This window comes from Eleutherodactylus coqui, chromosome 4, assembly GCF_035609145.1.
Source record: "Eleutherodactylus coqui strain aEleCoq1 chromosome 4, aEleCoq1.hap1, whole genome shotgun sequence".
Taxonomy (NCBI): Eukaryota; Metazoa; Chordata; class Amphibia; order Anura; family Eleutherodactylidae; genus Eleutherodactylus; species Eleutherodactylus coqui.
In genome coordinates this window covers 184,605,400-184,633,212 of record NC_089840.1, presented here as the reverse complement: position 1 = coordinate 184,633,212, position 27,813 = coordinate 184,605,400, and the positions used below count along the sequence as shown (strand labels likewise).

The following is a 27,813-nucleotide window of genomic DNA, read 5'->3' as shown; positions in this document are numbered from 1 at the left end:
TAGTATCAAGCCTGGCCACTGCAGTGGGAATGGAGCTGTCTACTTCCTGCAGGAATCAGGTAAGTGCACTAGCACATTGGCTGGCTAACAGATGACCCCCTATTCTATTATTCATGGCTTAGTTTATAACAAGACAGCCCCTTTAAGAAATTACGGAAAATAGTCTATAACACAAAAACTTGCCACAGACAAATCCATCACAAACTTTGCATACCTTGGATGCAGATTTGCCCTGGCTTGTTGCAGATTCCTCCTCTTGCAATACAAAGTCTGCAGCAATTCTATGGTGTACATGAATCTACCTAAGAAGCGCCTTGACCAGATAGTCTATTAAAACCTATTCAACCTGTATATTTAAATATATTCAAGTGTGATGGTTATGTGATTCTGGGCTTTAAACCTGCATCCTAGTAAATAAATGATGGAGGTTTAAGCTGCCTGTACAAGCGATCACACAGCAGAATGTCTATCAGTGACTGCTGGGTACCCAGGAGAAAGATCTAGAAAGTCCATAAAAGTAAAGCATATGAAGGCAATAGCATTAACCGCATATCTAAATGTGTCTGTAGACTCTGAACTGGAGATATGTGAAGGAAACTAGTAATCATGGAGGACCATTCTTCTCAGTAATCCCATTGAAGATCACTATAGTCGATCTTTCCTGACAGAGAACAGAAATGTAACAGTGAGATACCTGGAAGTCTATAGAATTGTTATAGCCGACTCTTAAAGGGGGGTTCCAGCTATAAAGTGTTGTAATGTTAGGGCGGTTTCACATCTGCATTGGGGGTTCCGATTTCCTGTTCCATTTGGGGAGCAGGAGATGGCAATCCCCACGGCCGAATGACTCCGTCTCAGGATGGAATCAAGAAGCCTAAATGGTCCCCATTGACTATAATGAGGTCCGTTCGGTTTCCGCTCAGCTGCCTGGCTTTTGCAGTGATTTTTCTTCCGGTACTTTGAGCCGGATCTGCAATGAAAGGTTCCAATGCAGATGTGAAACCAGCCTAATCCATTGCTCTTTCATGGCCAATCATGACAACTAAGAGTGACCATGCACTTCAACCAAAAGAAAGATAAGATGTCTATTAAATTTTGGAAGGTCCCTTATGATACCATTTGCCTTCAGTGTGCATATCTCAACCATCTACCACAATTGCACAGTCACCATCTCTAACATGATCCTAGATTTACTTGTGTTTTGTGTACCATTACTGCATGAGTTAACCCTTATGACCTAACCAAATCCAGATCCCTATAGACCATTCACCTATATCTTACCTTGATCACTATCACCTTTTCTATTCTCCCTCTCTTTTGCACAATTCACAACTTCCTTCACCTTCTCTCAGCTCTGAGTTTGTGGAACGATTCAACCCCAGTGTCCTGAAGGACTCAGCCCTCTCCACCCACAAGCCTATTGAGGTGAAGGGTCCTGGAGGCAAAGCCACAATTATTCACGCTCAATATAACACCCCAATCAGCATGTATTCCCAGGATGCCATTATGGATGCTATTGCTGGTCAAGCACAGGCCAGAGGCAGTGATCTCACAGGGTAAGCTATCTAAGACACTTTCTTGCATGGTGGATAAAGTAAGCACTTTCACACCTTCTTTACTACAGGTCACAAATTTGTGTTGTACCAGAAGGCAATCTGGATATAAGTTACATTTGGCAGGTTAATGGTGACAACAAGGTTATACATGTCTCATAATATTTCATATAGACCATCTTCAGCGCAAGTTCAGGATCTATTATACAGAATGTTTAAAACTCTTTTCTACCTGAGAGAACTTTCATAGAAAAACTAGACTAAGAAAAATCAATATTAAAAGGGGTTTTCCGGATCTTTTTCTATGACTTTGCCTATCCTTAGGATAAGGCATTAATATTTGGGGATCTGCCACTCAGGATCCCCACCGAAGAGTTGTTTGCCAGGCCAACAGTCAATGTGGCAAAGCAGGGAGTGCTGTCAACTTTGCAGTGGCTGGGGTAGGTTCTGCAGGCACAGCTCCCATTGAATTTAATGGGAGGTGTGCCAGAAGTACCAATCCAGGCCGCTACAATGTTGACAGCGCTTTCTGCTTCCAGCATTGTCTGCCTAGCAAACAGCTGACCATGGGGATGCCCAGCGGCAGACGCCTGCCAATCAACTATTGATGACCCATCCTGAAGTTATCAATAATAAAAGTTTAAAACAAACCCTTTAACTTTACCTTTACTACAATTCTAGAAACCAAAGTGTATTTATAATTTCTTGTAGAGGTGTAGCACAGTCAAATTTGTAAATGTGGTTGAGCTCAGTTTGTCATCAGACACAATTCATGTGAAATAGTAAAATATGGGATATTTTCATAGGATTTCAGGTAAACTGTGTTATATTACCATAACTGCTACACCTCATTCTCAGAAAAATACTATCATTTTAACATCATGTCAGTGGATATATGTAACATAATGTAACTTGAAATCTTGGCAAAATCATTTAGAAGCAGGTTGTCAATTACTTCAGCTGCTGAAAAGCGCCAGCAGTCCAAATTCATTCATTGCACAGACTTTCCTTGTGTTGCCAATATGAGCAGTTACATTCAGCTATAATAATGACTCACTTTTGGGATTCTACTACCGCAATGCGTCTTCTTAAGTCATGTAAAACTCACCCTGTGCAACCCGAATTCCGTGACAATCGCGAAAGGGTTTTACAAGTCTAAGGATACTATTACACGTAGCGATAATGGTTCACCCGAGCGATTGAACAAATGATGTCACAGTTTGCTCGTTCGCTCGGGTGTTCAGTTTAAAAACAAAGATAAATCATCTATTTTATTTTTTACTTCTTTGTATTGGTGAATGAGAACGGCCGAGCGATCGGTGTTTATGCCGAACAATTAGCGAATAAGCCAATGATGATTTTCATGTCTGCATGAAATGAACATTAAGTGAATGAATTAGCATTCATCATAAGGTCGTTGTCTGTGTTTACACTGAATGATAATTCTCCTTCAAATTCAAACTAACCAGGGATTTTTTTTTTTGAATGATAATTGTTCGCCTGGCATCTCTGTTTTAGTAAATACCTGTGTTCTCTATGAAGCTACATTCACACGGGGGCAAGCGCGATATTGGGGCAACAAACTCTGCCCAATATGTGCTTGCCAGCATGCGATTTTCACAGTGATGTTAAGCACTTTTAATTAAAAACTGCATCGCTACTGTGAAATTGCAGTCCCTGACTTCAATGGGAAACATTGCATCGCATTCGCATGCACATCCCACGATGTCTTTGAAGGTCCCATTAAAAAAAATGGGTGAGGTGTAGAGATGAGCGAGCATACTCGCTAAGGACAATTACTCGAGCGAGCATTGTCCTTAGCAAGTACCTGCCCGCTCGGAAGAAAAGATTCGGGTGCCGTCGCGGGTGAGCGGTGAGTTGCGCGAGTGAGCGAGTTGCGGGAGTGAGCAGGGGGGAGCGGGGGAGAGAGAGATCTCCCCTCCGTTCCCCCCCACTCTCCCCCGCCGCTCCCATGCCCCCCGCCGGCAGCTGAATCTTTTCTTCCGAGCGGGCAGGTACTCGCTAAGGGCAATGCTCGCTCGAGTAATTGTCCTTAGCGAGTATGCTCGCTCATCTCTAGTGAGGTGTTCCAAGGGAACGCCCAAAGATAGATCGCACTGCGATGCTGGGAGGAAAAGAAATCGCTCGTGTGATCGAATCCATTCAAAAGAATAGATTTCAAATTCGTGCGAGTTCTGTGCACATCACACAACATCTCCAAGAGAATATCATAATAGTTCTAGAGCATTTTTTCTTCTATTGTACCATTTCTCAGCGATTCCTCCTGGTAAGAGCGTGTTACACTCACAGGAGGATTGCGAATTCACAAAAGTGATGCAATTTGTAAATCAAAAACGGTTCGCGTTGAAAATCGCATGTTGGCAAGAGTAAAATCGGGGCAGATTTCTTGGCCCAATATCATGCTTGCCTGTGTGAATGTAGCCTAATTCAGGAATAAATGAATAGTGTCAGCACTGATGGGACAATGACAAGAGGCAATACGCAGTTATCCAGTCAGTCATAAACTTCCAAGTGGACGGAATGGCACAAAGCAGAGTTGTACAAAAGTATTCTCCAGAATAGTTACTTTATGGGGAATGTAAGTATTTACTAGAAGAGATATGTCAGGAGATAATGAGACCTATTTAACGCATTTCACATTCCGAAACATCAACCATGTAGACGTGAAAAATATCAACTGTTCTAAAAGAACTTCTGTACTTACTGGGCTGCATGGATACACAATCTTCCCCGACAAATGCAACTTTGCTACTTGTTCAATTGCAGATTTTACCTTCTGTTCTACTTCTAGGAACGCTGTAGACAAATATGATAAAGTAATTGTTTTATACCAGTTAACTGCTTTTCCCCCATGATTCCGATAGAATGCCAACTGGATCGTACTGATGATGTTAATGACAAATGATAAACTTCTGGACCTGGAGCAAAAGGCTGAATGTATCTAGATATTGTACTTAAGAAATGGTATAAAAATAACATTCCTTAAATCATTGCCATTGTAAATGGCATCCACAGAACAGTGACAAAGCACATAATCCGTTGGATAAACATAGCTAATCTCTGCCCTCATGTGGCCACCAAGTACTACAACTACAGTGAAAAGTCAGAAGAGTTTTGCATTACAAAAGTGTATAGGTTTCAGAGACTGTAAGCCAATATATCACTTTGTAACACAAAGTATATAGGTTTGTTAGATGCAACATAACTTTATTAAGTACGTGCAACTATTTTTTTTGGTTTGTTTTAGTCTTTCAAAATATTGGATAAGAGTTTTCCAATAGAGGAAGTCTACATCTATATAAAAAGTATTACTATGCAAAGTTCAGAAGAAGAAATAGACATTCAATAATTTTAGTCAGTGATGTCAGTGGCAGCACTCTCATAAAATAGACCCTTTCGAACCACTTAAATAGGGACTTCAGTCCAGCTGAATAGGCAAAAAGACACGTAAAATGAGAGTGTAAGTAAATACCATAGCTATAGTAAACTGACTGCAGAAATAGGTACAGATCCTGTGTCCGTAGACATAGTCACTGTCTAGAATAAGTGCTGCAGACAAGAGCTGACAAGGACAGTTTCAAAACAGTGCTGAGGCCTCCTCAGAAATGTCTAAGAGAGAAATAAAGTGGACATACTGTACACACATAATACAGCGCAATAAGCCATTGCAGTGTGGTCTGTAGCCATTACGTGTGCAGTGATTGTATATGATCTGTGATCCTATGACCAGTGCGTACAGTCTACGAAAGTTATACTGCTCAGAAACAAAGGTTTTCACAAAGCTGTCGTCTTGTGTAACTACATATTACTGACACAACTTCCATCACGCTAAACTAAACAATGCAGAGAGATTTTTCTCAAACATTTGGCTTTTCTTGGATGAACACGGTTTATGTGTATATTTTATCCTATCAGTTCAATTGAATAAGGAATACATCAGTTCACTACTAATGGCTAATAAACAAGATTCTGTGCCCATTCAAGAAGATTAGATAAATGTCTTGCACATGATTTCTGTGCTTTTTTGAGGGATTCTGTCATCTAGTTTAATCTCCTCGAACTACGGGCAGCAAAATCCTATGACAGGATGCCTGTTGCCCTTGTGTATGTTTTATTCTGAACTGTTGGAGAATTTCAGAATAGACACACTTTGATGTTCGACTCAGAGCTCAGCACAGAGTCACGAAGGCAGGTCGCACCAGCCTTTCCCTGCCCGCACTATGAAGATTGACAGCTCCTCCCCCTGCTTAGGTATACGGAGAGAGCTGCCACTCTGTATGCAGCAAGCGGGGGGGGAAAACGGTTCGGCCACCCCTGTTACTCGGAGTCAAACTTCAGACTGTGTTTACTCTGAAACGTAGTAGCACTTCCGAATAAAGCACCCACAGGGGTTGTGGAGGGGGAGGGGGGCAGGAGACATCCCTGTCTTGGGTTCTTGCTGCCTGTAGTTCAAACAGTATAAACTTGATAAGAGAATCCCTTTAACATCTGCCGAACTTTTGGGTACACCATAAAACAGGTCTTTGGTAGTTCTCTATAGTAGGGCATATAGGTACTAGGGCACAACCTCTGAGACAAAGCAGAAAGCTGATAACAAGCTGCAGCTCTCTGCCACACCCGGTTTACACATATATTACACAGACAGCCATCCATTTGCATGACCACATGTAATACTACATTTCTCCTGTAGCAGTTGCTGTGAGAGAAATGGGAAAGTGATGGAAATTTCCCCCAACAAGATCAGCTGTTTGCTTGAAGGTCTTATGGGACGTTAAGTATTATTGGGATTATGAGCAGTTTAAATTGATCTTAGATTATGGAACTTTTTAGGCCTGCTTCCTCAAGACTTGCAACTGAGGAAATTGACAAGAAACCATTTTTATGAGACCACAGGTCATTGTTCACTAACCAGAGGCCACAAATGGCTTTCTCTTCTAGTACATGGTTCAGGTAGTTGGCTCAAGGTTGACTCAGCCTTCCATCCTTCCGAGATCGGTAAAATGAGTACCCAGCTTGGTGGTGGTGGTGGTGGTGGGGTAATAAATAAATTACCTGAAAGCGCTGCGGAATAAGTTGGCGCTATACAAATAACAAGATTTATTAATTTTTATTTTATTTACATGTGGTTTCCCAGCTGTTGGCACCTGCAGATACTATTGCTTACTGTGGTGGTACCACGGATGTCACAGCATATTAAAAACCATAGAACTGGTAGTTAACACTAGAATATACGCCATATCACTTGGTCATCTCTTTAATAGATTTTATCCCTTTTGTTACTCATTATGATGCATATTTTCTGCTTCAAAGTGACTTGCAATTTTCAAAAGATTGGGGACCTCTGCCCCAGATAACATATTGAGGTGGGAGATCCAATCTAGGTGACAGTTGAATCAGCGCTACACCAGTAAAGTATTTTGAACAGACCAGTAGCACAATGCATCGCCCTGCAAACCAGCATTAACTAGGGCTTGAGAAAATGAAGCAGTTCACCAGCACGATGCACGGACTTGACCAGAATCAAACACAGAAGACAGCAAGAAAAGGATCCAACATCCATGAAATCATAGCTTTGTCGAGACATATTAAAATCCCAACAGGAAGGACATTGTCTTTCCTGTTGGACCCTTTTCTTGTTGTCTTCCATAGCTTGACTACAGCTCCAACCATAGCAAAGTATGAACATAACATTGACAATTGTTTGCAGCTCCCCACAGATCTGTACAACGCTTGCGCCTGTCACAGTCATCTGTTATACCGATTTGTACATTGTCATTTTGCAGTGTTCCATTTGCAGTAACTTTTCATACCTCTGTTTGTTGTATTACTGTCTTATTCATTGGACATAGCTGCTTTTGTAGCACCGGTAATACCAGTAGAAGAATAATAAGTGTTGGAGACTATTGAAGTCTTCTAAGTGAAGCACAGATAATAGAACGATAATTAGATATTAATGGAAGGGACTGTACAACTACATATTAATCTTTAACAATGCTAGTAAAACAATTGCTTTCCTTATTTACTAGTTTTCAAGGTGATTGCATTAGTTGGTAATGCATATTAACTTTTAAAACTAGTGATCAAGTCTGTAACTTGATCAACTTACACGTTGTGTTTTAGGTTCACTATCACTCCATCATAGTCGTTCCAGCTTGTCGGACCCTTTTCCTTGTGTATTTAAAACCATGTGTTCTTCTCTGAGGCAAATTTGACATGTTAATTATACCAATGTTTTCCTTTACTGACTATATTCTTCTTTTTTCCCCTCCTTATCCATTTTTTCCTTATTAACGTACTTCTCATACTAACTTCACTCTGTTGTGCCCATCACATCATCATAATGATGGTTACCAAACCTCAATGCACTGGTCTGTTGGGTTTGGTCGTATCAATCACAGTGCTCCTGAAACATCTGAGCTGTAAGTAGCCATTTTTTTCACTTCACTACAAAGGCTAGGTTTATTCCTCTTAGGTGGATATTCACCATATTTTTTACACTCCACAGGGATGTTCTTGCATTAAAGAGTCATTCTTTAAGTCTTCCTGTTACATTAACTCAACAGTTTTACAACTTGCCTCCTGGACCTCCCACCGATCCTGACAATGGAGGGGCTGCAGGGCTAATGTACTACAGTGTCCTCTTTACTATTTTTCCCTACATAGGAGTGCCCAGGCCACCAGGGAACTGAAGCACAAGTCCTTTCAAGTTCAAATTAGAAGAAGATATAGCTTTGAATCAGCACTGCATCCACTTCATTCTCATGATCATGTGGGTCCCTAAGGTCGGACCCCTACTGATCATAAAGTAATGCATATATTAGCAATTACTTTATAATTAAAAAAGAAAGCATTTAGGAGGCAGGATACTACATCTATATGCGTAGGGCATTTCATTTGAACTCTCCATTGGCATTTGAATAGGTTTTACATGACTTCCACTATAGCCCCATGCCTTAATTAGAGGGAACCTGTCCTTGTGATAAATTCTCTTTAATAAGATGCATGGTTCATCACAGTTGATGTATTGTTCTTATTGTTCTTAGAGCACAATACTTGAGAGACAGCTACATTATATATCATTGGAGGGTCAGAAGATTTCTTTAACTTTGCTTTCTTCTGTGCTTCTTATTCCAAAGTCAACTCTTTACCGGTTGAATTGTAAGTTGTTCCAGGGGCATTCTTATTCTGTCTTACAGAATATCAGGGTATTACTGATCCCAAAAGCCATCATATGACTGTAGATCCTTGTAGACACTTCTACAAGATCGGTCCATGTGCTTGCTTTAGTGTGTATGTGGCTGTCTCATGTCTAAATACTGTTCTCTTTCTACCATGTGTGCTTTCTCTAGCCCGTTTCACACATACCTCACAGTCAATGTCAATAATCTTGAGAAGTATATTTTTAAGCCCTAGAGTTTTCCTGGGTTTAGAATATATTCATATGTATTTCTTATATGCAATACTTAGTTCGTTATTAGCATTTCTGAGGTAGGCCGTCTGGTCCTGACTGCATCCATCTCTGTAGAGTCACTTGGGCCTAATTATATTTTGAAAAGGTAGTAGAAGAAGTATATGGCTAATCTAGCCAAAGTAGGCAACTGCAGTTCATCTGCTTCATAGAAATTCTTTTTACAAAATCCTAAATGGCATCTCATTAGTTATGGCGACTAGTTTAATATTGTCGTATAGTGATCAGTGATTACCAGCTTGTAAAAGTACACAAGTGAAATTCCACTAGATACTACAGTCTATGTTCACGCAACACAAATACATTGTAGTTGCCAAGAGTTCTTGTTTAGCAGAAAATAAACTTTTCAACTCATACTGGATTGTAAAAAAAGAAAAACTGGGTGGTAAACTTACCACAATCACACTTTGTACGTTATTACTTCCAAAGAGATCTTCATATTAGTCCATATAGTTTCGAAACTAACTGGTATGTAAAATTAACAGCCTACGATATTCCACTGTGAAGTTCCAATTCTCCAAATGATGAGTAGTCCATCATGAACAGGTGTGGTAAAACCATTTAATTTCTATATATTTTACAAGCTCATGCCGGGACCTCACAGTCAAAGCTGCTCCGGGTAAAGTACATTTGACATTGTTACAGATTCATAATAATTGGCAATATATATACCAAGAACCAACAGTAAATGTCATATTATAGCTGTTGTATCGATGACACAATCATACCTTTATATCGGGTGTAATCAGGCCGTAGTAAAAATATGGAAACCAATAAAGATAAAGAAATCAACATTGTTTACACCTTGACAGACAATGTAGTTTAGCTTAGAGGTTTAATTGTGTGATCGATTTGATTTTGTCATTATTATGTGTATTATTTTATGTTGTGTTATAGTGGGAAATGCAAACAAAGGCTTCTTCAAGAAACTCAAAAATATTCTTGCTCGATTCTAGTATTGTGTATATAAATGAGCTGGAGTATTGCACATACATACATTCATTGTAAAAAAAACAATCCCTCCCCTAGAAGGAGTTGTCAGAATAGAATGAAACTTTCTCTGTGGGATTGTAAAGTTGATATAGGTAAGTGCTCACCTCTAGGTCTGTAGATACAAACACTGCTGCCATCAGTCCCCAAACTAAACCTGGATTTGTCGCTGAAGACAACCCAGTTCCACTCCATAGCAGTCCAGTTTTGTCATTCACAACACTACTTTAAATGGAGGTGATAATGAGTGAGTGTCAAAGGCAGTACACATAATGGGTGCTCTGAGACCAAATGTCCTTCAACCATGGAAATGGTTCAGACAGACACATGGGCCTGTAACGATGGTGCCACCTGTCTCTGGACAACAAAACAGTTGGAGCTGCTTGGGCTTGTTGGATGATCACATGGTCCTCTCTACTGGGGGTCTGTCAGGGGCATCCTGAGCCCGGTCGCCTTGTGTATCCTCACACATCCACTGGTCCCAACACCTCCTAACAGTCTGATCAGATGGTCCTCTCTACTGGTGGCCTATTGAGGGTCTTGAGTCCAGTCATCTTGAGTGTCCTCACATATCCACTGGTCCCAACGCCTCCTAACAGTCTGGTCTGAACAGTCCAAGTGGGGGACTGTTAATTGATGATCCAGCTTCTCACATCCCAATAATGCACCCCTCTCAGACTCTGGTATCAGGGTGACATCTCATCTCTGTGTCGTAGAGGCGTCTAGTAATCAACAAGCTCTATATAAGCGGAAGAAGAGGGCACTACACACAAGGAGCCTCCGAGAGCCTTTTATAGGCCAAGGTCATCTAATCACACAACAACTCTCATCATTTGTATATCTGCTTGAGATGTAACTGCAAGATGAGTTTTCTAGAAAAATGACAACTTCTTCCTGGGGCAGGATTGCTTTTTACAAAGAGTGTATATTCTTATTCAAGGGCTCATACTCATTTGTAAAAGGGCTGTCCTGGATTAGAAAGGCAATTGTATTTTTTGCCAGTAACAGCATTGCTTTGGAATTATGTTGTGCTGTAATAAGCCGTTCACAACCCATAGCACTGTTTTTAGGGGAAAAAAGTACACCCTATTTTTTTCTAGTCCTGGATATCCCTTATTAATTAATTATACCTTTGTTTGCAGCCTTTAGGCCATTTTCACAGGGGATTGCTGTTTAACCTCAGCTGCTAGATATACAATATTAGTAAATGGTATGCGTGAAATAAGTATTCACTCTTTATAAGATTTCCGCAATTTTAGAGCCTTCTGCACTTTTTGGAAATGGCAGTAAGCTTCAGGTGTATTGATTTTAGCAAATTTTCCCTGCTGCCTTTAGTGGGTAAAGACCACCATTTTCAAAATAACATAAAATTGCAAGTTTGTATTTTACACATTGTGACATACATTTTCTGTAGGAATAGTTCTAGGAACTGTTCCGAGCCCTACAAGTAATGCAACTCTGTGAATCTGGCCTAAAGGTCTAAAATTGGTCATTTAATTGAAGATATTGGATAAAAAATATGAACTTTTAGGCAAGCTCTTGTATTTACATCTTGGCAGTAGTAGGAAATATTATCATCAAGTACATGTATTAAGATTACTCTATGTGAAAGCTCTATTTATGCTGGATTCAGAGGCGTAACTTGAAGCTTCTGGGCCACAATGCAAAACCTGGAATGGGGCCCCCAACTATAATGCTTTATTCATAGTAGTGGGCTCTCTATATGGAGAAGAGAGGCCTTATGTGCCCCCCAAGGCTCCTGGCCAAGTTGCAACCACATCCCCTGCATCCTCTATAGTTACGCCCCTGGCTGGATTGCATTTGATGCTCTTTATGTAAACTCAATTAAAGCTCAGCAAATACTAGGAAGAGGTAAGGATCCAGACCCAGATTTGTTAAGACTGGCATTTTATATGCCCGATAAGATGCACCAGACTTATTAGAGGTTACACGCCTCTTAATAGATTTGGCTCATCTTTTCCCTGTGTGAAAAACAAAATCTATTCCAGCTCTGAGTTACGAGTTTGAACTCTTTGAGTAATACATATTTTTGATTTACACATAAGTTCCCTCATAGTCCAAGTGTGATATTTCTGAAAGCATCGGTAAACCTTATTTACTGCATATCAAACGTATTAAAAGTATTTTTCATCACATTGCCCCTGTTTGGACACATCTAGTACTTTGTTAATTCACTATGGTCATAAGGACATTACAGGAAACTGAACAACTATCCAAATCAATAACTAACTATGTCTAGTCACGTTAATTAGTATGTGGCCATTCATGTTGATGCTGATTGGATCCATGTAGTGTTCCAATGACAAAGCGGAACTGTAATGATGAATTACAATGATGAACGGTGGATTTGTTGAAGAATTTTCTGTTTCTGAAAATTAATTCGATTCATCTGAACACGAATGTTTCTGCCACAAGCAAATGGATTTCTCCAAACTCTATTCACATGAATGGGACAGAGGCAGAAATGTCTACAGCAAATCTGCCAGGTGTGAATTTACCTTGACACCACAGAACAGTAACCCTTGGGTAAAGGAACTACAGATATTGGGCTTACAACTTCCATCAATTCTATCCATAAAAAAGATTTAGAAAAAAAATCATGAAAGTAATATAACAATCAATAAATTTCAAAATACCATATTTATTCTGCCATTTTTTCTAAATGCAAGACTTGCCTAAGTCCTTCAGTGTTGGAGATATTAGAAACCCACAACAGCAAACAGATACAAACCTAAACTTTTTTCGAGTAATTTTGAAATATGTTAATTTACCTTTTTCCCAGCTATGACGTACTTCCAAATAAAATGGACCTATGCATTGCCTGTAGAAAAACTTTAATTCCGTCTTTCTACGTTGCAGTAATCTCCCAGTTAAAGATCCTCATGTAGACATTGCTTCTCCAGTATATCAGGCTGTGGTTAAAAATCAGGGTAAAAGTGAACAAGGGATTGAAGACTGGACACGTCGTGCTGCTAACCTGCAGTCCAAGTCATTCCGTGTCCTTGCACAATTGACAGGAACAGAATACAGTGAGTAGATTTTCTTGACTATGATTTCAGCTTGTAAGTGAAAGGGGTTATCAACTTGTAAACTGATGATAACTTATCCTCAGGATAGGTCATCAACAGTAGATCTGTGGCGGTCTGCCGCTCAGGACATCAGCTGTTTACCAGTCTCCTACACTGAGCTGATTTCTGCAGGAAGCAGACAGATCCATTCCCACTGCAGTGGCCAGGCTTGGTATTGCAGGTCAAGTGTTCATTAATTTCATTGGGACTTTGCTTGCCATACCCAGCCTGGCCATTGCAGTGGGAATAGAGCTGTCTGCTTTCTGCAGAAATCAGCTCAGTGTGCGAACATACCAGCCCGAAGAACAGCTGATCAGTGAGGTTCCCTAAATTTGGACCCCTTTAATCTACTATTGGAAGCCTATACTGAGGATGGGCTAGCAATAGTTTACAAATTGACAACCCTTTAGCATGCAATATTTAATTGTTGATGCAGTGTTTTCTTCTTTTGTATCCACTAAAGAATTAACTGTACATGAGACTACCATTAGTAATGCAGAAAACCCAAAACGTTTTTTTTCTACAAGAAAATTACATTTAGAGATTATTTTCTGATAAAACAGACTTCATGTGAATTAGCTGGATTCTTGTTTTAAGAAAAATTATATATTTTTTTGCCCAGAATATAAAGTACCAATAATGAGAACGTTTTAATATTATAATATGGAAATTTCTAATGTTTAGGCCTTGCATGCATGATATAGAGGCCTATATGGTTTCTTGTGTCACCATGCTGTATCGGGTGTTGTATATACAGAGCCATTCTTCACTAGCAGCAATGTTTCTCAGGAAGTAAAGCTCAGTACATAAGCATCTGATGAAGCATGCCACCATGATATATACTGAGGTATGGGTGGTCAATTACTACTCCATACAAAACAGATCCATAATAACGACACATGCTTGAAGTCTAATAGTAGGTGGTCTGGGCTTCATACCCTAGCATTCTGATACATGAGAGTTTCACTATAGACATTTGGATTCTATATTCTATTCTATAGTCTTAGAATGTGTTTTCTTCTACTTCCTTTGTAGTGCAAGACCCTGATGAAGATGCTCTGAGAAGAGCAAGGTAGGCAACTAGCAGCAAAATCATGCGGCCATCTTAATAGATAACAAAATGCCTAAAGCTCCCAAGCAGAATTAATAAACACAAATGTAAACCAGATTTAACACAGAAGTTAATCTGCTATTGGCTTTTCAATTGGCTATAGTCAAAAAAGTGGTGACCATTATTTTCTTTATAAAATATATATTTTAGCAAATTCATCTATATATGATGTGACATTAAATGAGCAATTTATTTGGATATATCAATAATGTTTTAACACAGAACGCAGTTGGGAGACATGTTGATACAATTACACTTAAAGGGAAATGCACCATAATAAACGGCAAAAAATAATGTAAGCCAATCTTTCATGGAACACGGGATGCTCAACGAAGGCATTTGTGTTATAGTGGAGCTAGCTCAAGTAGGCCCAAACCTCCTTCCTCATCCATGGGTAGAAAAGTGAACCAATACCTGGATAGGGGCTTTATATCCATTTTTAGTTTGAAGGCTATATGTACATTGTGCGTGAATCTATAGCCAGAGCTCTACTCACAATATATTTAATGCTATAATACTGTAGATTCTTGAGATTATAAGTGTAAGAAAAAGTTGTAGTTAAAGCAGAACTTAAAAAAAATCAAGATATGAAAATATTCTGTAGAGTACATACAACACTGGATTGAAAACAGCCGCTTTATTTGCATCTGACAATGATGGGTGGTTGTGGGCATGGCACCTACTCCATTAACGTACAGCCATTGGTGCCAGAACAGATCCCCTTCAGATTAGGGTTCCAGCAAAATTAAAGCTCATGATTAAATGGACCTAATATACTAATGAGACCAAAAGTAATGAGTCCAACTATCTTCATAGAAACAATGATATTCCTGCTTTTTAAAGGGGTTGTGCCAGGAAAACAACCTATGTATATGCCCTGTTGGGGAATATGACTATCATAAAGCAGGATCCCTCCCATTGAACCCCCTCTATTAGCTGGAATAGAGGCCACTCTATTCAAATAGCGCCATTCTGGCAGCCTAGAGCCATCTTTGTATTGCAGGATGGTCATTCATCTGAACAGCTGTTCACCCACTGCATTATGTGCTGCATACTGAAAGGGTTTTTTTTAGGAGGGAAACCCCCTTAAGGTATTAGTGAAGAGGAGAAAGCCACAATATGTTTGTTACATGAAAGTTTCCAGTTCCTTGATTGGCATTATGGAAGGTTGTTTAGTGGGTGCAATTGTATCCCGTAGTTGCAGTTTTACTCAAGATTCTGGCTACATCTGCATTTTCCCTCAAAACTAGCTGGAAAATGTTCATACATATATATATATGAAACCAAACACATACAAGCCACGTATTCATTGGATTGGTTAACAGGCTACTTATTTAGAGAGCCATCTTGGCACAATGAAAAATCCAAATAAATTGCCATGTTTGTATGGTGGGGAGTGAAGGTCACTGTCCATAACCCCTTTATTGGTCACTGTCCCTAACCCCTTTATTGGCCACTGTCCCTAACCCCTTTATTCCTCCTCTCTTTCTCTCTTTCTATCTCTGTCTCTCTGTTTGTTTCCATGCCACAGGGAAAAGTTTGAAACGGAACGTAACAGCCCACGCTTTGCCAAATTGCGCAAATGGCATAATGGCCTTTCGGCACAAATCCTTAATGTTAAAAGCTAAATGCCCACGTGTAACACAATATCTATTGAAAGGCAATGAACATAAACATCCCCTGCACACCATATACATAATAATATAAATATATAAAAAGACACACGAAGGCTTGTTGTTCCGGTGCCTTTACCCACCATTATCAACTATGTCATAATATTAGTGGATATTTGCTTTGAGTTTGCATTTAATATGCTGTTTGGAATCAGAAAAAAAAAGAAACTAGCTCTTGTATTTCATTTCCTATAAATAAAAAAAAGCTGTAAACTAACATTTATCAGGATTTGTGTGATCACTGTATATGCTGGTAATTTAGAATGTAGGGTTGGAGCTCTTGCTGTAGGATTGAGGTACATGCCTGCTATGCAGGTGAATAATGGGTTGATGGATTAGCTGTGCGACTATAGATCATGGATAGCATATGCCATGAAGATATGCAGCCTAAATAGCTTAAGTAATTTTACTAGCACTGCTAGGGATATAATGGAGTGAATTTATAATGGAGATTGGCCATTATTAGTTCTGCATTGTTGTTAAATGACTGCTCCCAACATGTGAATGAGGACCTATGGATTACATATATCAATATTACCACTGGTCATCAGGATTGCTTATTGCAGAGTGATATTGAGTAGTGCAGTGTATTACTTTTCTGCTAACCACACGCTCCATGTGATAGGTGTTGACCATATCTGTACATTTGAAAGCCCTGCAATGATTGTGCACATAGTTGTCTTAAGTGAGATATAACCTTTTACCTTTGTACAGTATACGTGACATGGTTTTGCGCTTTAATGCTTCTACTCTGATCATCTAGATTAGTTCTTAATTAGTAAGTATAAGGAAAAGGTTAAAAATGAGTCTTACACTGGGTAAAAACTGTTATCTCGCCATAAAGATTGACCTCCCTTAAATGAATAAAAAACAAATGTTACCAAAAACAGTCCGTTTTGGAAGACGTGCGTCAGGTCAGGAGCAATGTATCACTTAAGATTAGAAAGTCCATAGTAGAATATTCCATATGTTTGTCATTAGTTCTAGGGCTAGTAGGTTGATTAGCAGGCTGATTTGACAAGGTTTCCTTAGTATTTTACCATAGACAGTCAAGATAATGATGTAATATAAGATTTTCTTGTATTGGTTTTGATGTTGGTTTGCTTTAATGTTTGAATTACACATTAACTTTATTGTATTGCTTTTGCTTATGATATTCTGTATTAATAGAGCCACATGATGTGCTTGAGTTGTGAAAATAAAGTGGTTAATAAAAAAAGAAAAAGAAATCACTTGTTTGTGTTAATCAGTGGGCTGATTGACAGATGTTAAAGGTCTTCTCAGTGTCCCCATGGACTATCAGGCAGCTGCTCTATTAGCCTTATTAATGGTAGACCTTTCAAATGATGGCGGGATATTCCACATAGTATTAGAGAGTTAAATTGAAGGCCAGTTTAACATTTGCTGGTTTTAAAATTGGATATAGGACAAATTCAGATGGCTATCATTTGGCCTCATTTTAGAGTTGGTATAAAGGTCACAGTTCCTGGACAATCCACATTTCTTCTTCACCGAACTTGGATCACCATATTACCCTATGTTGATCTGAGTTTGGTTCACTTGAACCATGAGGGGGGTTTGGGAGTTGCCGCCATAATACATATGCACTTTCTAGGAAATATTCAAACTTCAACACAATTGTGCAACGTTCGTTCCTCATTTTCATAGGGATACTGATGTGATTAAAGACATGGATCCACACAGTACCCTGGTCATAAGTTGAGATGTAGCAAAGATAACAGCAGCAAAATTCATTAGAACCAGGCATTTATTTTATCAGGTTAAAAAACAGCAAAAAGTTCACATGGAGAGAAATTCAGTTGACGCGTTTCAGATAGACCATCTTTAGTCATTACATAACACATAAGGGTTTTTCACACTATTCGTCACATGAAAACAATCGCAGGAACTGAAACAGACCAATGCATAATTACACTTAATAAAATCTCAAGAGCTAAATAAAAATGATCAAAAGTGATAGATGATGTCCTATCTGATGTTTGAGCCCTTAGGAATATGGGCTTGTAATTAAAAAAAATCCAGAAGACCTCTCAATGTTAAAGCTTACAACTGTAATCTCCTCCCCTGAGGGGTTCAGTTACCTTCTCAATAGCTTTAAATCAAAAAGATTCACAGTTGCCATTATGGCATTTCAAAATATTCTGGGACACTGCAGAAATATTTAATGCATTATGATTGCTAACATCAGAGAAATGTCTACGTATTCTGAATTTAAATGGACCTTACCATCGTATAATAATTTGTGTAACAGGTAGACATTAGAGATGAGCCAGCATACTTGCTAAGGGCAATTACTCGATTGAGCATTGCCCTTAGCGAGTACCTGCCCGCTCGGAAGAAAAGGTTCGGCTGCCGGCGGGGAGCGGGGAGCGGCGGGGAGAGCGGGGAGGAACGGAGGGGAGATCTCTCTCTCTCCCTCTCTCCCCCTGCTCACTGCCGCAACTCACCTGTCACCCGCGCCGGCAGCCGAACCTTTTCTTCCAAGCGGGCAGGTACTCGCTAAGGGCAATGCTCGATCAAGTAATTGCCCTTAGCGAGTATGCTCGCTCATCTCTAGTAGACATCAGTAGATCAGTTTCATTTCATTTTAGATGGTACACTAGACAGTATACAATGGATTGCTGTGGACTATAGTAAGTGTGACAGTGTAGCACCAAATAATAATATTGATTAGAAAAGTGACTCCACAAAAAGAGACAAAAAGGCAACATTTGTACAAATACCTCAAGGCCCTTTTACACAGAACGATTATTGTTCCAAAAATCGTTTAAACAAGCGAAAATGAATGACAATCGTTTAGTGTAAACGCAACCAACAACCAAATGATGAACGATAATTTGTTCTCATATCGTTCATTTCATGCAAACATGAAAATCATCGTTTGGCTTGTTCTCTAATCATTCGGTTTAAATAATCGTTCAGTCGTTCTGATTCATTTATAGAGTAAATGTGAATGACTGAACGATTTCACGAGTGAACGAACCAACAATTCATCTGTCTGTATAAACAGCCTGAACGAGCGAACAAACGAACTGTGACCTAAGGGAACAGATATTGTACTACAGTGGTTCTGAGTTCACAACCAGTTTTCTATGAGGAGACCCCTGGAGATCATTTTTCCACACTCAGGATTGACTACTACTCATGGGTTGATCTCACCTCTTACACAAGCCCTTTACATATAAAGGCTCCCTTGCAGGGACAGCACATTGTCTCTCCTATATTTTCGTACAGTGTAGCACAATGTGCACATATCTCAGTAAAGACAGCCAATATAAGGGTAGAAGAAGCATTAAATGGACATTCATTTTTCAAACAACTTATGCTTATATGATAGCCAATATGATAACTACCAAGACCGCTGTTTACCTAAAATTATGTTTTTTGGGCTGAAAAATCTTTCTAAAGTGCTGTCTCCCTTCCAGCTAGCTTGCTTTCCACTGTCTGCTCTCAATTGATTGATAGGGAAAGTTTACATATTAGAACAAGATTGGGAGAGGAGATTGAGTCATCATACTCATTGAATTCTATAGAGAGCAGAGGGAGGGGAGGGGGAGATGGAGAGACTTACATAGATACTGCCTGCAAGCTCATAGTAAGTCACTTTTTTCTGTGTTTTAGCTACAGAAAATACATCTCCACTGCTCACTCTTGTTATACACTGTACTACATCATTTTATGTCTGTGTTTTACAGACAATTAGAGGACAGACTCTACAGTTCTCTGTGTACAGTCTATAAAACATAGGTACTTCCCAGCAGCCCTGAGAGGATTGAGAATGAGATGTACATCCTTTATGGGGGGAAAATGGGAAAAATACAGGATACAAGTCATATAATGGTCAGAAATAGGGCTATGACTCATTTACACAAACATGGCAGCTCATTCTGAAAAAAAAAGTCTAAAAAAGTTATGTACACTTTTAATGTCTCAGACATGGTGAATATTCTGTCCATCCTATGTCAAGAACTTTTGAATGCTGAAGATCAACTTTCTGCCTGAGAACCCCTGATTAAATTCCAGAGAACCCCAGTGTCCCACAGAACCATGTTTGGGAAACACTGTTTTAGTGTCTATGTGTGAACTCCTTGTAAAGTACAATAAAACCTCCCTAGTTTTCATGAAAAATCCCTCATTTTCATATAGTTCAAATAACGGGTTTTCTGCCCTGCCCAATTTCTTATTTCGCCCATTAGTGATCACTTGTTTGGTTAAAGGAAGCAACTCAATCAGCTTCAAGAGCACATTTAAACAAGCTTCACTAGATAAAATGTAGCACGTGGGCAACCTATCCTTCTGCAATCCCAAACTGAACCAATAAGCCGCAAGCTTGTGCATCCGTGAAGATGCTTCCATTGGGCTGCCAGTCTTAATCTAAAACAAAACAAAAATATCAACCTTCAAGGTAAAATATGCTTGATTGCTTATGGTATAGGAAAGTACCATTTTCTGCTGTGGGCTGCGCTTGTTTAATTTCACTAACATCTCATCTCTTTTCCTCATTCCTGCTCACTGTTCCTCCATTCTATTCTATTCGTACTTACCAAATTAGCAGGTAGCGCAATATAGTAGGATTGGGCATTGCACGAAATGAATGCAGTAAATGTCAACTGCATGCATAGTACAACAACACAATGCATTGTAATTGTAATGACAGACTAGTAGTACTGTGGTAGACTCAATCATCTAAGTTCTGGCCTAGGGCATGGACATATGGCTTGCATTGAGTCTTGAGATGTTTTTGCCATTAATTGCAGTTTCCCATAATTTTTGCTTTGGTTAACACAAAATATACCAATTGTAAGTGTCCAAGAAGGGGATTTCATTGTAGAAGAGTAATTGACTATTTAAAAAAAATATGGCTGCAGTTTTCGAAATAATTGGTCCTGTCTGAAATGGAAAGAATTGCATGGCCATATTTAAGACTGTCCATTGGCTTTTTTTATTTCTTGTGGTAACTCTAGAAACCTATACATACATGTGTATCCAATGAATTACAAATCCAGTTTCCCCATTTATATCAATCTACTTATCCTTGTCACTACATTTAAATCTAGGTAGTACTTGTCTTTTATACATAATTTTATATGTCTGCCTTTTCAAAATGATATTTTTGTCCACTGGGCTATTTACTTGAGTAAAGACATTTTCATTTGTTCTGTATGGCAAAATGATGTATTCTCATATGGATGTAAAGGGTAGAATGGTTGCAAAGCTCAGAGAAATTCATGTCTTATATCTAGTGCAGGAACAAAAGTGGAGGTGCATGATTTCCGTCTTTGGGGTTATTTGAATCCTTATCTCATGTACTGTCCCCTCCAGACCAATTCTAGGTGTAGCATGATTTATCATATTTTCCCAAAGTGCTCCTTCCAAGAAGTCAAACAACCTTTATGTTAAAACAAATATAGTTAATTTTGTGAAAATCCTGAAAAAGGCAAAAATAAAATCTGCTACCAGAAGGTCATCCTGTTAACCCTAAAGAGCGTGTAGGATATGCTACTAGAACCCACTCATGTCAGCAACTTTTCTGAACATTTCTCTGTGTAGAACAAGTAAAGAGATTTGTCGTCAAAGGCCTGTAGCGTGGGCTGTTCGTCTTTTGTGGCTGAGAAGAGAGAACAGTTCATTTTTCCTGAATATCAAATTTATACATTAATTCCTGCATGTGACTTAAATAAGAGCTCCGCTTCTATGTGTTCCATTACTGTCTTGTTAACTTCCTGTTGTCTTGTTACAATTAAAAACCATCATTTCTTGGGTGTGCCTATTATTTCCAATAGAATGCACTCCCTGCTATGAATACAATGATCAAGCTTAACCCCTTTGGGTCCACCATCTGTACATATATATATATATTTACATGCCAAAAGTTGACCATACACATTAGATAGAAGAATGAACAGACATTTCTCAGATGCGGATATACAGTGGGGAAAAAAGTATTTAATCAGATACCAATTGTACAAGTTCTCCCACTTAAAAAGATGAGAGAGGCATGTAATTGACATCATAGGTAGACCTCAACTATGAGAGGCAACATGAGAAAACACATCCAGAAAATCACATTGCCTGATTTTTAATGAATTTATTTGCAAATTATGGTGGAAAATAAGTATTTGGTCAATAACAAAAGTTCATCTCAATACTTTGTTATATATCCTTTATTGGCAATGACAGAGGACAAACGTTTTCTGTAAGTCCTCACAAGGTTGGCACACACTGTTTCTGGTATGTTGGCTCGTTCCTCCATGCAGATCTCCTCAAGAGCAGTGATTTTTTGGGGGCTGTTGCTGGGCAACATAGATTCTCAACTCCCTCCAAAGGTTTTCTATAGGGTTGAGATCCGGAGACTGGCTAGGCCACTCCAGGACCTTGAAATGCTTCTTACGAAGCCACTCCTTCATTGCCCTGGCAGTGTGCTTGGGATCATTGTCATGCTGAAAGACCCAGCCACGTTTCATCTTCAGTGCCCTTGCTGATGAAAGGACGTTTGCACTCAAAATCGCACGATACATGGCCCCATTCATTCTTTCATGTATATGGATCAGTCTTCCTGGTCCCTTTGCAGAGAAACAGCCCCAAAGCATGATGTTGCCACCCCCATTCTTCACAGTAGGTATGATGTTCTTTGGATGCAACTCAGCATTCTTTCTCCTCCAAACACAACGAGCTGTGTTTCTGCCAAACAGTTCTACTTTGGTTTCATCTGACCATATGACATTCTCCCAATACTCTTCTGGATCATCCAAATACTCTCTAGCAAACTTTAGTCGGCCCTGGACATGTACTGGCTTAAGCAGGGGGACACGTCTGGCACTGCAGGATCTGAGTCCCTGGCGGCGTAGTGTGTTACTGATGGTAGCCTTTGTTATGTTGGTCCCAGCTCTCTGCAGGTCATTCACTAGGTTCCCCAGTGTGGTTCTGGGATTTTTGCTCACCGTTCTTCTGATCATTTTGACCCCGCAGGGTGAGATCTTGCATGGAGCCCCAGATTGAGGGAGATTATCAGTGGTCTTGTATCTCTTCCATTTTCTAATTATTGCTCCCACAGTTGATTTCTTCACACCAAGCTGCTTGCCTATTGCAGATTCAGTCTTCCTAGTCTGGTGCAGGGCTACAATTTTGTTTCTGGTGTCCCTCAACAGCTCTTTGGGCTTCACCATAGTGGAGTTTGGAGCGTGACTGCTTGGGGTTGTGGACAGGTGTCTTTTATACTGATAACAAGTTCAAACAGGTGCCATTACTACAGGTAACCAGTGGAGGACAGAGGAGCCTCTTAAAGAAGTTGTTACAGGTCTGTGAGACCCAGAAATCTTGCTTGTTTGTAGGTGACCAAATACTTATTTTCCACCATAATATGCAAATAAATTCGTTAAAAATCAGACAATGTGATTTTCTGGGTGTGTTTTCTCATGTTGTCTCTCATAGTTGAGGTCTACCTATGATGTCAATTGCAGGCCTCTCTCATCTTTTTAAGTGGGAGAACTTGTACAATTGGTATCTGACTAAGTACTTTTTTCCCCCCACTGTATACATTTTAGTTTATATTGGTCATTACAGTTCTTCCAACTGGAGATACATGTTCAGTGATACAATGCTTTGGATGAACAATCTTTCTGAGGACATTCTTTCAAAGAAAGATTTTGTAAATGAAAAATCTTTCATCCGGCTATTGGAGGAAAATTCAAACGCGGCTGATTTCATTCTAGCTTGTCATTGGAAGGCTAAAATAGTTGTTCATTGTTATATTTCATCCACCATATGATTGTTGTAGTTGAAATGATGCATTTTCATTAACTTTAGTTTAATGTGCATGGGTGTCGTAAGTGTTGATGCACTGTGCCGTTAGGACATCTACCATTTTATATTATTTTTGCTCATTTTCCTCTCTGTAAACCTTTAAATTAAAAGATAGTGATCTGCTTTTAGTACCATATAAAAGCTCAATACATCACACTTTTTTTTTTTTTAAAGTATAACGCATCAAACCAAAAAAATGTTTACCCTTAGGGTTCTTTAAACAATACAGAATTATTTTGCAAGACGCAGCTAAAAGCGTAGCTTAATCTGCTGCTGTGGATTTCTACATCATAGCCTTCATGTAAACAAGCTGATTTTGGTGCAGAATTCTCGGCATCTTTAGGTGCATTTTGCAGAATAATTCCGCACTGTGTAAAAAACACTCTTAGGCCTCATTCAGATGTTCTCGCTTATGTGGAAAATGCGTGATCACTAGAGCAGCTGCTCCATGAAGGTCCCCTCATCACTGAACACTGTGACAGCACTGTCACAGTGTTTAGTGATGAGGGGACTGCAGCGGGGACGAAAGAATCCCCTGTCACAGCTGTCACAGCTGTGGCAGAGAACCCCGATGTTATCACATTGATTTCAATGGGGCCAGCCCTGCTACCGCCCCAGTGAAAGCAATGGAATGAAGGCAACCCCAACGGGGGGGCCTAAATATAAGCCCTACCCAGAAAATCAGCCTCAGCTGTAGAAAAAAAAAAGTTAACTCACCGTGAAGCGCTGTCTGGCTCTTCCCTCCATCCCTAGCAGTCTTCTTCTGTATTCTGGTGGCTGGAAATTGAAAAATCCCCGCCTCTAGGAAATGCTGCCTCTGATTGGCTGAGCACTGCAATCAATCAGAGACAGCGCTCAGCTAGGGATGATTTTCAGAGTAGGGCTTATATTTTAAGTTTCTTCCCCCCGAAAATCATCGATGCGGGGGTTGCTGTAATCCCATTGCTTTCAGTGGGGTGGCAGCAGCGCCAGCCCCATGGGATAGCATCGCTGTGGCAGGGGATTCTTTTGTCCCTGCTGCAGTCCCCTTATTACTACACAGTGTGACAGTGCTAAGGAGTTAACAGCAGGGTTACAGCTGCAGATCAATGGAAACTCCTGCAAAACGAGCTCCTGTGTCCTATATTTTTTAGGTGCGCACTGATTTGCGCTTCAAATTCCACACATATGAACGCTTCTATAGGAACCTATAATTTAATTTCAGCAATGCCAGAAAAATCTGGTTATCCTTATTTTGAACTTGAGCACTAATTAGCGAAACAATATTAAAAACAACAAGCGAATTTGCAGAAAACTTACTTTATAAGTAGCATTTAAAAAGAACAATCTTTAGTCTAGTCTAAATGATTTTTTCAAATTGTATTCCAAATATACAAAAATGATTGTGCATATTAAATCCCTTTATTATTCACATCGATAAATGGACATCTGTATCAAAGTATAAAACGGTTTTATACTATGAACTACTAAATAGCTGTTATTTAATGGGATGTTCCCATCTTACACATTTATTGTATATGCCCAGGAATATGATACGTATGGGTAAAGAGGAGGAGCACTCTGTGACTTCCAACAAATTCAAATTGGCGCCAATAGTCACTTTTCCCATTGTATACTTTGGAGCGTGATCTTGGCTGTGTCCATTATAGTTTATGGAAGTCACAGAAAGAGCCAAGCAAGTAGTCACCACTACGAATAGAAGTCATAGAACCCCATTATCCTGATAGATGAAGATCCCAGAGGTGGGACCTACACAAATCCGGCATTCATGGCATATCCTGAGGATATGCAGTAAATGTGTTTGATGAGAATACTTCTTTAAACATGTGGGAATATGGAGATAAGATATAGTGTGTAAGTGCTAGAGGTACCCATAGAGATTAGACAGATGTAGGTTGTTGGTTGAACAACTGTTGAATAAGCAATCATTTGGTTGTGCAGATGCAGCCATACACATTTTAGTACATAAAGGCCGTTAAAGTTTTGCAAAGTCCTCCTAAATGGTCAATGACATCAAGTAATGGATGACTGATGTTTTGGTGAATGATCTTTTCACAAACGATCTTTCGTTCAAATTAAAGTGTGGCTGATCTATTTATCAACCTAAATCTAATGTCTATGGGGACCTTAAGACTAGGATCACACTGTTTTAAACTGTCTGGTTAATGTATGCTCCAAGTGTATGACTACACAGTTGCATATATCTACCCTTGACTACTATTATAAAAAAAGTACAATAGTGTAGCCAACTATGCATTTCAAAACAGTTGAGGCAAAGCTATACTGACATATACTGGCCAAGTATATACTAGTATATACAAAAATAACACTCTTTTAGTTCACCTCAGGCTTGTGATAGTCTATGGGCACGTTAGGTGTACATGTTGGGAATTTTTACCCATTACTAAAATGTGGTGTTGAATGTAGTCTAACATTTTGAATTTTTTTAACGCTTTGTTTCTCCTAAACATCAACATTTAATACTATATAAGGGTTTTTCATACCTGCTTTAGGGGTTCCGCTTTCCTGCTCCATTAGGAAAGCAGGAAAGGGGAATTCCAGTGGTTGAAAGGCTTTGCCTTAGTACAAAACCGAAAAAGCGCTGAATGGACCTTATTGCATATAATGGGGTCTGTTCGCTTTCCACTCAGGTTTAGCCAGAAGAAAAAGCGCTGCATGCAGTGATTTTGTGCCGGATCTGCGATGGAACCTCTGAACGGAGGTTCAAATGCAGATGTGAAACCGGCCTTAGAAATAAAATTTCAGAATAAAAGTAGGGTTATTAATCATTATTTTAAAAAAGTATTATTTAAAAAATATTTGCAGAAATACAATGAAAAACATAATGTAAGAAAAAATGAAACTTCATCAGTTCAGGCAAAGTGAGGTCTACTACTACTCATGCATGTTTGTGTTAATCAGTCACATTTATGTTTCCTTTTCCCACCATTTCCCCTAACACTGTCAACCCCTCGTTACCTCCTGGAGGTTTCCTACACATTATGTATAGGTGAAAAACTATTTTTTCTTCTTTCAAAAAAAAAAAAATGATTATGAGATCATTTGGGGCAAAAAAATTTACATTAAGCAAAAGGCCTAATGCTGCTAGAAGCCTCACCCTGCTACTGATACAATACCTGGACTACTGATTCATCTGGAACACCCTGCTTTTTTCAACACGCTTCCCACTGACTTGCTTTAAGAGTGATCTTTAACTTGTATTGCATGACTTTTTGGAGGTTCTTGGTATATTATTGTTTTCACTTTTCTGTTCTCCACCTTGTGATCTATCTTTCCACTTCAGCTTTACCAGAGACATTGAAACCTATGACTCATCCTAAATCCAGTTTATCAAGGCACTTTTCATCTGCAGCAGGTTTCAATTTGTTCCTTTTTTCTTAGAGTGTACTTCTAATGGTCCAGAATGTTGTATTTACATTTAAAGTGCAAATCCCAAGAGGATCATAATCTGCAATTAAGCTGCACACAATTTAAGTATCTCAAAACAATACATGTAGAAAAAGAAACGGAGTAGTGGTGCTGCTGTCTTTTATCTGTGAAGCCATAGGGGATCAAGAATTCTTTTTATTAGGGCTACACATTACAAAGTTGGGCAAACTTCTTTGTTAGATCTGACAAACAAGTTTGTCCAACTTTGAAACGTGTAGCCTAAAAAAATTTCTTGATTCCCTATGGCTTCACTGATAAACTACAGCAGCACCAGTACTCCGTTTTTTCCCTACATTCATTGTTTTGATATACTGCACCCATTTCTGGTGCCTTGACTGGAGAAAGGCTGCAGCTGTCTCATTGCATTCTCTGTCTAGCGCTATTCCACTAGCGCTCTCAGGTGAGCATATTTGCTTTAAATATTTAATCTTCTATTCTGGTGATGTCTGTGCTGCTGAAGCGCTTTTTTAATTTGCATTCAATTTAAGTATGAAACAAAGTATTAGGATTTGAATGATAGATAGATAGATAGATAGATAGATAGATAGATAGATAGATAGATAGATAGATAGATAGATAGATAGATAGATAGATATTCTGTATTATGGGATGTCTTAAATATGTTTACAAGCTG

The 27,813-nt window shown here is 39.2% G+C and overlaps 1 protein-coding gene across 3 annotated transcripts in view; it reads left to right on the top strand.

Annotated features, from left to right (window-relative positions):
* LDB3 (LIM domain binding 3) overlaps positions 1-16,122 on the top strand; it is a 93,813-nt gene extending 77,691 nt beyond the window's left edge. For 2 of the 3 annotated variants that reach the window (XM_066600460.1, XM_066600461.1), the window contains exons 6-10: positions 1,353-1,556; positions 7,973-7,993; positions 12,913-13,082; positions 14,157-14,193; positions 15,764-16,122. In XM_066600460.1, coding sequence (XP_066456557.1) covers positions 1,353-1,556; positions 7,973-7,993; positions 12,913-13,082; positions 14,157-14,193; positions 15,764-15,860 — 529 coding nt within the window. In that variant the 3' untranslated portion in view covers positions 15,861-16,122. The remainder of the gene's footprint in view (positions 1-1,352; positions 1,557-7,972; positions 7,994-12,912; positions 13,083-14,156; positions 14,194-15,763) is intronic. The other variant, XM_066600462.1, reaches the window with a different exon arrangement.
* The last annotated feature ends 11,691 nt before the right edge of the window (positions 16,123-27,813 follow it).